Source organism: Parus major, chromosome 3, assembly GCF_001522545.3.
Source record: "Parus major isolate Abel chromosome 3, Parus_major1.1, whole genome shotgun sequence".
NCBI lineage: Eukaryota > Metazoa > Chordata > Aves > Passeriformes > Paridae > Parus > Parus major.
In genome coordinates, this window is record NC_031770.1 from 104,022,258 (window position 1) to 104,036,643 (window position 14,386).

At 37.4% G+C, this 14,386-nt stretch overlaps 1 protein-coding gene across 4 annotated transcripts in view; it reads right to left on the reverse strand.

The window, feature by feature from the left end:
* The window catches only part of LDAH (lipid droplet associated hydrolase), a 106,596-nt gene that overhangs the window by 65,104 nt on the left and 27,106 nt on the right, over positions 1-14,386 (reverse strand). For all 4 annotated transcript variants that reach the window (XM_015622750.2, XM_015622751.2, XM_033513077.1 and 1 more), the window contains one exon: positions 12,019-12,153. In XM_015622750.2, coding sequence (XP_015478236.1) covers positions 12,019-12,153 — 135 coding nt within the window. The remainder of the gene's footprint in view (positions 1-12,018; positions 12,154-14,386) is intronic.

The window sequence follows — 14,386 nt, forward strand, 5'->3', positions numbered from 1 at the left end:
AAAATCGCCCAGGGATAATCCAAAATCAACATGAATTTCTTGGGTGGAGAAGCTTAAATGGGTTCTTTGTATAAGCAAACAGACTTGCACAAACACACTGGCAGTCAGCACTCCAATGGCTCTACATCAAAGAAGGGACCAGAGTGACTTCACCTCAGGTGTGGAATACATGCCATGGCTGAAGGACAGCTCATTTAAGCAGTTTTCAGATAGTAGAAATTATACGACTTGTACTTTATGCTACAAACACCCCATCTGAGCCAAGACATGATTTTAAGACTTTACTTAACTGGTGTATTAAAAGAAATACTGTATTTATTTTTTTTGGCAAAACTTTAATTTTCTGATGTGCTTTCTGAAAAACAAATGCGCCATCACTTTAATGAATCTCTTTTTCAAACCTCTGCTAAAACTACAGGCAGAAAACAATGATAGATTAAAATAAAGTGTTTGCTCTAAGATTAGTCGACAAGGTAATCTTGCTAGGAAAGAGGACTTTGGTTTTCAGGGAAATAACAGAGAATTGTGTTTGTTTGTTTTTCTGCTGTGCATGCAAGGGAAGTTCTTACGCAGAAAAAAAGCAGAGATGTTATATGAGCAGACTTCAGTTGGCCAATTCATAAAAGTTAGCCTTTCATTATAAAGTCTGCTGAATCATAGACTTCTTTTTACTGGAAGATTCAAAAAGATACCGGAGGCCGGACTTTCTATCAGGACCTTCAAATTCCTGCACGCCTTTGTACCTCCCAAATTTCACAATTTTACATGTCCAAACTCCAAACTGCCATGGTCACAACAGGCGACTGACATATGAACATACAGTACATATGAACACCTGTTCACTTGTCATGGAGTGGCTTTGAAGTATGTCCCAAGATCAGCTCATGAACAAGGCCTCCAAACTACTCATGAATAAGTACCATGAGGAAAGGTGAACTGCAATTACATATAATGAAGGAAAGGGAGGTAAAAACCACTGGTCTACCTGCACTGTATCTTCCTCTTCCATGGACCACTGACTCCTAAGAAGTGGTAGCAGGTTATCTAAGGAAAAACTTCAATCAATCACACCAAAAACACATGTGGTCAAGAATTTTCAGAGCTGGACCTATTGCAGGCTAAGGACAAGTCTCTGCAGACTGAACTAGTGAGGTAGCTCAGGGACATATAAATTCCTCTGCATCTCCACCAAATACCCCAAGTAAAATCAATATATTAGGCTAAGTATTTTAGACTTTACATACCACCTTCTTTTTCCACCACACATAAACAGATGCTGGTGGGAGAAGCAGTAGTTTTGACTGAGTAACTTGTGTTTAGATGAAGCAGCACCTGGAAATATTTTATCTTTTCCTTCATGCAGTGACAGGCAGAAATGGCAACTGACCTACTTAGATTAGCTGTTGAAGTGGTGTGCACAATATGAAGCCTAATTCTAGAAATTAAATATGTAATTTGATTGTTTTTTCTCATAGCAAAAGATAATAATTCCTCAAAATTGAACCATGCCATTTGAAAGTGTTTAAATAGAACTGCAAGTTTAAAAAAATGAGGCTTAAGATTTGTGGGTTTAGTATGGGCATCCCCTAAAGATCTATTGCTCAAAGCCTGAATGTTTCACTCAATCTTCCATTTGATTAGTGAACCATGGATAATTTGTATCAGAAAGAAATAAAATGCCAAAGAAATAGGACAGAAACCCTGAAAGAATGCTAAATAAATATTGAAGAACTCCTCCTGACACCAAGAACCAGGTCTTAAAGCATTGTGTTTTAGATTAACCCCTAGACCTTAGTCTGGCCAGAGCACCCTCAGGAACCGTTCATGAAACTATTAAGATAAACACACCACTCATTAGTGTTTACTGGAGCAATTACTTTTTGTAAAGTTATCCTCCAAAAATAAATTACCATTTACTCAAGATACTGAAGTGGACATATGTATTATTTTCTTTACTAGAAAAATAACAAAGCCTTATTTTACAAATTGAACTACTGATTTCCTTTGCTTTCTACACACCTATTGCTGGGACACTTGTTTAACACCCAATATGTTTTTTAAAGGAAGCTGTATTATGATTAAATTAGTACAAGTGTAGTCTGACAGAATGAACTAATAAACATGGCAAGTACTAAACCCCAGATTTTTATTAAAAGCATACAGGAGCACCCTGAAGTTTTAAAATTATCTCTTAGAAACTGATTTTATTTTACATTCCCAGGATTGCTTTCCTCTGTTCAGAATAACTATTATCAAATATTTATGAACTAACAGTACAAACTTTGAAGAAGAATTTTGTTGCTTGTTTCCAATTCTGGCATAGCAAACACCATTAAGAAGTGTTTTATTATACAGCTCTACAACAATCAACATCTCCATTGCGAGGACTTTAGTGGGCATAAAGCAAATGTAATATGGGTGTGTTACATAATGTATATAGTAAAGTTTTCTGTATTTGAATGACTGCATTTGCAGTCATTAGCTGTATACTGCAGGAAGTGTAATCTGTAAGAATTCTCAGCATCGTATTATAAAGAGAGAAAACAAACAGTGAAACAAACTTACGAAAAACCCCCACACTTTGCAGGGTACGAGCTAGAGACACATCACTGTATAGGAGCAGATCTGAATTTCAAACATAAAATGACGTCAGGGAATAAAAAGCAAAGAGGTCTGTGTCCATGGGAATGTGATTGTTCAGGCTATGTTTTTTGTTTCTGGACACACTGAAGCCAAGTGCAAGGCTCTGTCACCGGCCATCCACACAAACATAACTGCACACTTCAACAAATATTTTATACCGATTAACAATGGAAGAAAACCAAAATAACAATGTTCTGCACATCACCAAGAATGGGTAGATGTAGTGCAGATGTAAAGAAAGGACAGTAGAAATTGTTTGAGTATTTAAAGAAGAAAAAAATAGATGAGTATCACTTCCCAGGCACTGACTCCATTGGTTATGACAAATGAGGTGCTGCACCACAGTAGGCAAATCCAACAGTCACACCTATTGAAAACACCACTTCAAAACTTTGGGAAGTTTAAACAGATACAAACAGAGAAAGAAGGACTGAGAGCAAACAAGGCAGAGCCAGAGTTTGAAGCAGAGTAAGACAGCTGGCCAAGGAAGACAACCCATGTTATTTCACAGACAGGAAATAAAATGAATTCTTTTCAAAGTAAGAGAAAATGAAAAGGTGCACACTATGATGTTAGAGAAGGAAAAGGGAAAAGGCAGGGAGTTGAGAGGGGCAGTTATACAATAGCCCAATGTGTATAAGAGACAGCTATGATGTTAGAGAAGGAAAAGGGAAAAGGCAGGGAGTTGAGAGGGGCAGTTATACAATAGCCCAAGCTACAATACAGGATCTGTACTTCACAGTGACTGGACAGATTGATGGGTGACATTTTCTGAAGTGCTTGATGCTTGTACTGAATTCAAGCTGTAACTTTTAATTTGCTACGCCAGTCCCAATTTTTCTTGACAACCCATCTTAAATTTTATTCAGTACTGTGATATCAACCAAGACTGACATGTTCAATTAAGTATGACTCTTCAGAATATTACCAAAATAACAAGCAATGTACTTCCTGTTTCACCAGCACCTATAATGGGCGTAAGGATGGCTTTCAGTAAACTTAGCCCTTCTTCTTTGCCCTTGTGTATATTCATCTTGGATGACACTGTCTCATTAGAAGTATAAAGAGAAGTATAAGTTCCTACATTCATTTGCCCACAGTAAAGTTAAATTTAATACCCAGATCCAAATTATGTAACAACAGCATCCTTTTTAAGGAGTAAACGATACACTTAGGCAAGCATAAAGTTTTTCGGTCTTTCATCTGTATCCCTCAAAACTGATGGATTATAAGAAGCCTTCAAAATTATCTTATATTCTGTACTCTGTAAATTGGTGGCACAGCACTGACTGCAAAGGGCTACATCAGTTTATGCCAGCAGAGAACATGACCCCCTGCTAGCAGTGCTGAGAGCAGTAGCATGGCACATCTCAAAATATTCTGCAATGCAGTGCTACCTCACAGGACTCAGGCAACACTGCCAATGCTACCTGCCTTGAAAAGCCTTATAATCTCTGGGCTCCTCTTCACACAAGAGCGTGAGCTGACAGCAAAGGGACACCCAGCACTGATCCCCACAGGCAAAAGAGAATGGACAAAACAGCACGTGTCAAAGTGTGAATTTATGAAAAGTAGTAGTAAAACTGAGGAGAACAAATAGTATTTCACCTTGTACTTGCATAAATGTAGCAGGTTTATCAGTTGCTGATGATTTAAAGTAACTATTTGCATATGCTGTGCAGTGAAAATTTTGTTTTTCTGGAGGAAAAACATTTTTGTGAAAGGACTACTTTAAATTCTGATTTATATCTTTTCTTCACCAGTGTTCTGTTACACTATTTAAAAATTAATTCTCTGTTACATTTTTAACCTTCCTGGAGAAAATGCTTTAGTTTCCTTTCTTAGCCACCCACCTGGACTGCCCAGCATACAACTACGGCAACCTCTCCAAGGTGCTAGTGTGATGGTTTTATTCTACTTGGAGTTTTATCTGATAGGTGAAATAGAGACTGAAGTGCTACTCAGTACAAAAAATGAGTACTTAAAGGGGCTACAAGCAAGATGGAGAGGGACTTTTACAGGGGCATGGAATGATAGGACAAAGGGAAATGGCTTTAAACTAGAAGAGGGCAGGTTTAGTTTAGGTATAAGGAAGAAATTCTTTACTGTGAGGGTGGTGAGACACTGGAACAGGCTGGCCCAAGATGTGGATGCCCCATCTTTCAAGGACAGGCTGGATTTGAGCAGCCTGATCTCATAGAAGGTGTGTCTGCCCATGGCAGGAGATGAATAAGGGATTTTTTGATCTTCATTTTGCATATGTGAGAGGTTCTACATGGAAAGTAAATCAGTTCACCACAAGCAGTTCTAGAGTCACAGTTGTAAAAAGTTTCGTTTCCTCGCTCATTTACATTAGCAGACATTGAAGCAACAGCTCAATACAAACATTTTGAAACTGCCTGAGGCTTTACAGTATAATTTATATAGAAAGACATCAAGTGAGCTTTGCCCGCACTCTAGACATAAACAGCTCCAAATATGATCATGTAGCTTTATACTGAAGTGTATTCAGGAACACTGACATTTCATAACAGATGTGATTAACTGAAAAATCTCCCAAATCATGCAAATCATATCATGGAAGTCAGTGGAGTCTCTGACAGCAAGCTTGGCAGTAATATGGTTGAAACCATAGATCTGTTCTGAAAAGAATGACACTCCAATGGCAATCCCTGAGAATTTTAACTATCTGCTACAATGTTTAACCCAATGGGGAATTATTTGGCAACTAATTAGTCACCTGACCACACCAGTAATTCAGTACCTGTAGTAAATGAGATTATTTTAATATATGTATTAATCAACAAAGCCTTTAGAAAGGTAAGAATATGTCTATCTTAAAGACAGTAGTGCCATGTGCTATCAAAATTAAAAAAAACAAAAACTTCATCCAGCAAGCGGCAATGAGACTCCCTCACTCAACCAGTACCACTTCATATTGTTCTTTATCATTTCTCCAAACACTCTGCCTCTACTCAGATATTACAGATTTAAGACACACTAGAGGTAACAATAATTCCTTATTGATTATTAAAGAATGAAGCCATTTGCAGTTACTTCCTCTGCACACTCTGCCTTAGAGTTTTCTCTGTTTCCCTGAAATGCCTATATTGCTCCTCAATGGAAAGGAAATTCCTAAAACTGAAACAAAACCAGAAGGCTCCATGTTCCAAACCTGATTATTTTCAGAATCTGGAATGATGTTGTGCATTACCGATGATTTCTCACTCTTACAGCTCAAGATCACTATCAATTAAAAATAAAAATATTGTTTAACACTAAACTGATCCCATCAAGATCTGCACCATTTTTTCAAGTTTTGTGGGTATCAAAATTAAATCAAAGGTCCCAATTATAAATTAGAATTGCTAAATGAAACTATTGATCAGCTTTCTGTCCTGCAGTCAATCTGTGTAGTGAATAAAATTCCATAAAAGCAAATCCAGACCTCTTACACCTTCAGACATGACAATAATTCCCTGCTGTGGGGTAACTTCATTGTCATTCTGTTAGCAGGTGCAAGAATATCTTTCAAACTGAGTTGCATTAAAAGATTGCTAAGCATTCTCCTGTGGAAAGTAACCTGATCATCTCGATGCTGTGTTTATTAAATTACATTAAGTTTTTACTTTCCCTTTAACAGTAAACATTTAAACAAGCTACTCTGAAACCTCATAGCACTTCTCATCCCAGGGAACTGTGACCTGCCTTCAAACAGACACCAGAAGACGGAACTATTACCTCTTTACCCGGTTCACATTTTTGAATTTTTTCTTTTCCCCCCACTAAAAGCCACCTGCACCTAAACAGAAATGGTCACACCAGTTGGAGAACATACCTATGTCATGGGGAAAAATGCAGAAAATAACCCATAAACACTTTCAAAACCTACATCCAAAGCTTCCTGGAATGTGGTAAAGACATTTTGCTCTCTAAGGGATTCTTGACTTTTTTTTTTTTTTTAACATCTTTTCTGGATGTTTTCTGGATATAGATACAAAAGATTGTATCAGTTTTCAAAAATCTTTAAAAATAGAATTATATTACTCTTATTTGTAGGTATGGGTGAAAAATTCTGGTTCTTTTAACCAAGGAATTAGTTGAGTAAAGTACTAGAATGAATTAAAAAGCTCCTCACATGGATATTTTCTAATAACATTCCAGTAGATACTATGTAAACAGACTTAGTGAAAAACCTTGAAATAGAGAATGCAGAGGATCTACTTTTTATGTAGCCATAAGAAATATAAAGACAAAGTCCTATTCCTTGTAATGTCAGCAAAAATTAGTCACTACTTTGTCAAACTCAATGGGATATAGAGATACATGAAGTGGTACCAAAATGAGCTTAATAGTGTTTAAGTGATCTTTATAAATAAATACATGGCTGCTAAGGTATTATAATATAAACACTTAAAATTGTTAACATTTTGAATGGCCAGAAAAGAAAACAACAGAGCAACTTAGACATACTTCATATATGGCAAAATTTTATTTTTCTTTGTTTTGATTTTGAATGGAACAAGACTTTTAAACACATGCTTAAAATTAGGCAGGACTGATAAAGTCAATGCCAAATGCCAAGATTTCACTCTAAGGGTTTATTTGCATAATTATGGGCATGATTACAGGACCTCCATGAATAATTAACTGAATGTGGTTTAAAGGAAAGAAGTAAATGGGGTAGTGCAGCATCCCTAGGGCTGCTTACTTTTCACACATCTAGATTTCAAGCATTCCAGTGGGTTCATAACATGAAATGACCATTTGTTTCCTTAAAATAGACACTTAGCTTTAAAGCCATAGAGTAAAATTCAGATCTTACCAGGCTAAGACAAAAACCTCAACATTTAAATGGCTCATAATAACTTTTACACATGAACACACATTTCCTTCCTTAGGTTGCCTTTTCCAAGACAAGGAAGGAATAAGGTTTCTGGGCAGCAGCAGGGGCAGCAGGACTGCACTGCAGTGAACTAGTGCTTCCTGTCCCATCTGTGAAAACAACCAGTCCCTCTGTGCACACCCTGACCTGGGATCCCTCACTGCTGACAAACACCATGAGAGAAGCTCCATGTGATTAATCAGCGCCAAGACCAGCTCCACAAACAGGAGCCTTCCCTTCCCTATACATTCAAAAAACTTGGTATGAAATAGCTGTGAAACCAGCAAAACTCTACCAGGATGGCATGCTTGAAACCTGGGGGTTTTTATTGCATCTACAGTGTGATACCACTAGACTGGGAGACATTGTGTCATGTAAATCTGCATTAAAGTAAAGCAGAATTTTAATGTGTTCTGGGCTATAAACATGACTACAGAGTTCTCTGGGTCTGTAATATAGAAATATAACTGACTAAACCTCAAAGGAACTTATATTAAAGATAATTCATCTTTCAATGATTCTCAGAAATTTTAATTTATATGCCTAGGAAGCAGAAAATGTTGTTGAAACAGAAATTAATGTGAATTAAATGTGTGTAACGTGAATTAAATGTGTATATGCATAAGCCTAAAGTATGCATGTGAGATGCCAGCCCAGCTGCCTTCCCACTGCTTTTCTCCCTATGTGAATATATATATATATATATATAAACAAACATGCAAGACATAAATGCTTTTTAAACACAGCTATCACTGCATACCTCAATGTGGCCACATATCTGCTGTTATAACCAATCATACAGGGCTGAAGCACAGATAAGGATTTTCTGGTCAAAAAACTTCTGAGTATGACAGAGATTAACTCTGAGTTGTTTTTGTACTGACCAAAAAGACTGACAGTATCTCTGATCCACCTGATTCAGCAATGTAGGTATTTTCCATCATCAGCAATTGCTAAAGACATCTGTTCTACTTAGAATAAATGAGTCACGAGCCAGCAAAAACTACCAAATGTGTACAGAGTCCCTGTGTCTGTGTAACTTCTGTCCCTAGAAATGTTTAAGGCCAGGCTGGATGGAGCAGTGAGCAACCTGTCTGTGTCCATGGCAGGGGAACTGGAACTAAATTATATTTAATTATATATTTAAGCTCCTTTCCAACCCAGGCTATTCTATAATGCTGTGATACACAACAACAAGGACAAGTCCCTGTTCTTAGGAAGCCAGTTCTTGGAACACCAAACTTCCATGACTTCCTCCTCTCTCGTTTACAACAGTGCAGATCACAATCCGCTCCTTGCCAGCACCACACATTCATGGTGGCACAGTATCTCCAAGGGCACCACAGAAAATGCTTACACAGAAGTGTTATTGGAAAAGTATTCTTAGTTCCTATTCATTTCACTTAGCAAGTGGAAAGAGGCAAGAGTGCCAACTCCATCTGATCAGCCAGATCACAGTTTGGGAATCACTGTCCTAAATAACTCGTAACCCTCTTAGAGAAGAACACCACACTCTTTGTCTTGCTTGGGCTATTTTAGGCTCTTTCCTGCTGACATAGCATATCATGATGGTAAAAACTTATGGCTCGTACCTGCTAATCATGCCCACACTTCTATCTATCATTTGGTGGACAACTACCCAGCAATTAACAAGACTATTAATGTGCTGAAGTATAAATTTCATTATACCCAAATAATTTCAGTCATTTTTTTTCTGGATTTATATCACTTGAGCTAGAAGCAGACTCTCACTCATAGTCAATACTGCAGTTTCATTAGAAGCCAGAGGGCTGTGAAAGCAAAGTCCATTCAGATGAATTGTAACAACAGCCAAGAAGCAATATATCAAATAAATTTAAGCTACACACCACTTCCAAATTTTCCTGTAATGCTAGAATTTATTTTTTTTATATGCACAACTTAATTTCAGTTCAAAACTTCACACTGATGGTACATTAACATTTAGGGTTCACATAATCAATGTTTTCACAGATAATTTACTATTCCTTCACCACTTCTCTGCTTTTCTCATACTGTTTCCTAGGACATAATTCAGTTTCAAAATGGTCTGAAGGCCCTACTCCCCCTGTGTAGAGAGAGCAGTGGAAACACTCTTTTGATGAACTAGAAATAAATCATTACCTATCTTTTTTCACCATGAACCACAAACTAAGTCTAGTTTAGCAGTTTTTAAGGACACACTACTATTTTCTACAGTCCACAGAACATAAAAGATCAAACTAAAAATTTATTTTGTAAATTGACTATTAAGACTGACACTCAAAATTTCCTGTCTTTCAGAAGGAAAAACATGACTTGCTGATTTGACTGTGTATAGCTCAATACTCATCCGTACAGTTTATAATATTCTAGATATTTATCTTGAATATAATTTATCATTTGACTACATATTGTATCATTAAGTCATGAATGCTGACTAGCTACTTATTAGGCGTATGATGTTTTAATACATCAATTGTGTCTCTTTAGTTGATATGAATCACAGGATTCCATATTTCTGTAGCAATTGGCAAACAGACTATTAGGATAAATTAAGAATTTCATTCTGATTCAATTTTTCTTTATTCTCAGTCTTACTTTGCTACCAAAAGCAGTTTATTGGCAGCCCTAAGGACAAATAAAAGCAAGCCTTCAATCTTCTTGAAGGACACTGAAGTGTTGGAGTGTGTCCAGAGAAAGAAAAAGTGCTGGGGAAGGGTCTGGAGCACAAGTCTGATGAGGAGCAGCCTAGGGAGCTGGGGGTGTACAGCTTGGAAAAAAAGAAGTTCAGGGAGGATGTTACTGCTCTCTACAATGACCTGAAAAAGAGGCTGTAGCCAGGCAGGGGCTGGTCTCTTCCAGGTAACAAGAGATGCAGCAAGGGAAAACAACCTCAAGTTGTGCCAAGAAAGGTTCCGGTTGGACACTAGGAAAAATTTCTTCACTGAGAGTGGTGGTTAAGCATTGGAACAGGCTTCCCAGGGAAGTGGTGGAGTCATCACCCTTGGAAGTATTCAAAAAACAAGCCAATGTGGCACATGATATGGTTTAGTGGGTATGGTGATATTTGGTTGCCTTGGACTTGATCTTGGTGTTCTTTTCCAAATGTAATGATTCCATGACTCTACATATCTTTCTGTCTAAGATGTTCTATTTCTTACTTCTCATCAAGCCACAGCAGATGTCCACAGAATTAAACCACTTTAAAACATGGCTATGTACGTACACCTACTGTCTATGCATATGGTTTATGCTAATTTTAAACAAAATAAGAGAGAACTAGAAAAATGTTCTTTCTGTAATTTTGCCTGTAACTAAGGATTGATGCTGGCCTGTTTTATGCTCACAGCAGTGTTCAAAACAAATGCCTTTTTAAAAGCTGAGGAGAAGGATAAGGACATTGAAATTGAGGTATAAATTTTGTATTGTATTCACCAAGTAAAATTAAGTTTCTAATAGTTTTGCACAGTGGATTAATTGTTGGGAGCAGAATTACAGCAGTGAAATGTTCAATTAATGGTGTGTGTCTCTGTGGAGCAGAGCTTGCAAGAGTTCTCTGAATAGAAGGATATCATACAGAAGCACAAATGAAGGGTGTAGCTTTGTTCAGTTTCCAAATGGCTAAATGATATCTCTCCAGTCAATTAGGAAGTAGTCTGTGATTAATGGCTGCTGTTGGAAAGCTTGCTTTAGTCTTTATGAGACTTTCAAAACCTGCTTGAACTAAAGGCAGTCAGTCCTATTATTCCTAAGTAGTTTGCAACATTTTAGACTCCTTTACAGGCAGCACCATTCATAAGTCAAGTGTACAATTTAAATGCCTGTACACTCTAAATTAGTGGTCTCCAAAGTGGGGTGTTTGCACAGTGTGATACAGGAAGAAAATATCAAAAATGCTGATTTACTGCTACATCACTGCAGCTTGAGCAAGTCCTGAGGACTTCCAACATTAATCAGCTTTCAGGACAGATGCTTGGAGCACCATCTCTTGCTGGAGATCTGCATGCCAAAAGACTCTTAACAGATACACATGCAACCTCTACCCTGCTAACATCCCATACCCCAGTCTCAGAAAGATGTGCTTGCTTCCAGGAAATTCACTGATTTAGTACAGCTATTTTTAAATTCAGAGATAATTAAATCTCTCCTAATGCACTCAATCTCTGAATTGGACATTTCATTTTAAGATGTACTTTTCTAATCTACTCTTCTCAACATAAACACATTCTAGACCTTCTTCACCGTAACATGCCTCTAACAACTGCCAACACTAAACTCTCTTATTCTCTTAGTAGCTCATATTTGTCTGGCAAATCTAATTTACCTAAAATACTTCACTAACTTCTCATACAGCTGTGAAAATTGTTCTGTGGAAGCAAAATGGATATACTTAAAACTCATATCAGCCTGTTTTCAATAGGAAGAAGTTTTGCCATTGAAACAAGAAGGGTACACACAATTGCATGCACAAGTTACAGTAAGGTACAGACCTTCTATCATTTCCATCCCACTCGGAGGTTTACAGTGTCCAGCATGGCTCACAACCCAGACAGGATACTGCTGGTTCAGCCCACAATAAAGGGCCTGTATAAAGGTCCTGTAATAACCTGCCAATCCAGGGTTACCTGCCAAAAAACAGAACATACAAGCACAGTCAATATTAACCTTCAACAGCAAGGCAGTCTTCTTCAAAACAAACTAAACAGCATTACACAGCAATTTGTTAATTTATTTTCTCTAGTACATTTCTAGTTTTTATTTCCCAAATGTCATGGGCTATGCTATTCAACATGTTTAATTCTATCGACCAATGGCACTCATGGGAAGCATTTTACAGAATTACTTCAAAATTGCAAAACCTAAAAATGAAATCCAACACAAGTGAGAATATCTTTTTCCATCAGAGGTCAACCAGCTTGCTTATCTATCCCATCCACTTACAGGAATGTGAAATTAAAACATCACAAAGTCTACAGCATGTATCACCCAATCCAGATGTCTGCTCTCCAAATATCTCAGTGTTACTACTTCAAAATAGGTATGTGGCATTCTTACTATGAAAGAAGGCTGTCCTGACCCTAGACGAAAGGATGATTTTATTTTAAACATGTTGGACCAAATAAATCTTTTCCTGCTTGCAACTTCATTTTCTCCCTGTCCCTTTCTACAGCAGTGGAGAACCTCTTTTCAACTCTTGTGCTCTAGAACCATGGGAGAATCTGTCATCCCTCCTGGTGTCCCAGAAGCTTGTGAGGGCTTCTCAGAAAAGGCTGGTATCTGAATGGACATGGCTTGCCCTGGGAATTCAGACCACTCTGCTCTAAAATCCACTATTAAACACAGAAAATATCAACAGTCATATACCATTGCTGAAGTGGAAACTGAAATACCATCCCAAAGATAAAAGTAGATATATTAAAGGGATCTTAGGATTGCCCAACAAAACTCTATACTCCGCTCCTCCTTTTTTCTTTCTCTTCTGGATATCACTAGTGATGTAAATCGGAGAGGAAATCCGTATGAAAACGAAGCAGAACTTTGCTCATTTCCATATGATGTATAAAAATTCCACACAGACACAAGAACATATAATTCTTATTTATTTATTTTCCAGAGTAGTTACACTGATTTTTTTATTATCACTTAGACACCAGCAAAGCTCACCATCATGGCTGGGATTGCTCAATTATGCATCTTTCAACTCCCACATCAGGCAATTCTTAGCTTGGATATCATCAATAGGATAAGGCAGCAGCAGCAGTATTGTGTAAAAAAGGCTGTCATTTATTAAAGACATTCCAAAATAACACCAGTGTATTACAAAATGAAAAAGCCTTCATTCAAATTTTATCAACTCCTCTATATCAGTCTGATTTTGATAACAGAGGCTGAGCTGTGTAAGTATTGATAGTGACAGGGAAGAAGAATTAGACCTATAATCAAATTAGTACCTGTGAAAACAGTGCATGGAAATAAAAACAAGTGTTATTCCACTTGTCTTTCTGCAGTGGGTATTTTCATATTTTCTTCTTTTACTTCCACCTGATCAGGTAGCACACAGTAAGTTCATTGCTCACCCAAGAGGTTCCCTGAGCCTAGTGCCACCAAAGCACACACAGGCACCCGGAGCAGAGCCACGTGCATGGGGGTGATACCATGGCTCACCCTGGGATGATGCATGAGCACAGGACTGAAGACTCCCTGTAGGTAATGTATCTCACACACTTCACCTCTCACTTACATGTACTAAGTGTCACTGGGGGATAGTAAATCTTAATAAAACCAGTAGTCTTAGAAAAACATTTTTACTGGACTACACAGATGTGGGGAGGAAAAAAAAAAAATCCCCAAACCCAAACCATCACTATCAGCAATTACATATTTCTAAGCATCTCTTTGTAAGCTTGCCATTAAAGGAGACTTTAAAAACAGAAAGTGTTGTTTTGTAAAAACTCCAAAACATGATCAAATTTGTGCAAATTGATTTCCAGGAAAACAATTTAAAAATCACAAGGGTCACACATCCATACAATTGCATCACAGTTTCATACATCAAAAATATATAGCATAAAGGGTTCCAGAGACAATAAAACATAATCTTGACATCATCTGTCAAGTCCCTTGGATTGATGTTACAGAGAGGAAATCTGTCTTTCAGCAAGGCTGAAGAAAAAAGTAGCAGCAATCCAAAATCAATTGTGTCTTGTTGTACAAATGATCATAATGTTTTGCATTATGTTTAATCCTGGAATACAATATCATTAGGAGTTCTGAGATCAAGAAATCACAAAATTAATCTCAATCTCAGAATTTTTTCTCTACACTTTTCTCTCCTTTAATAATGCAGAACAAGGATGA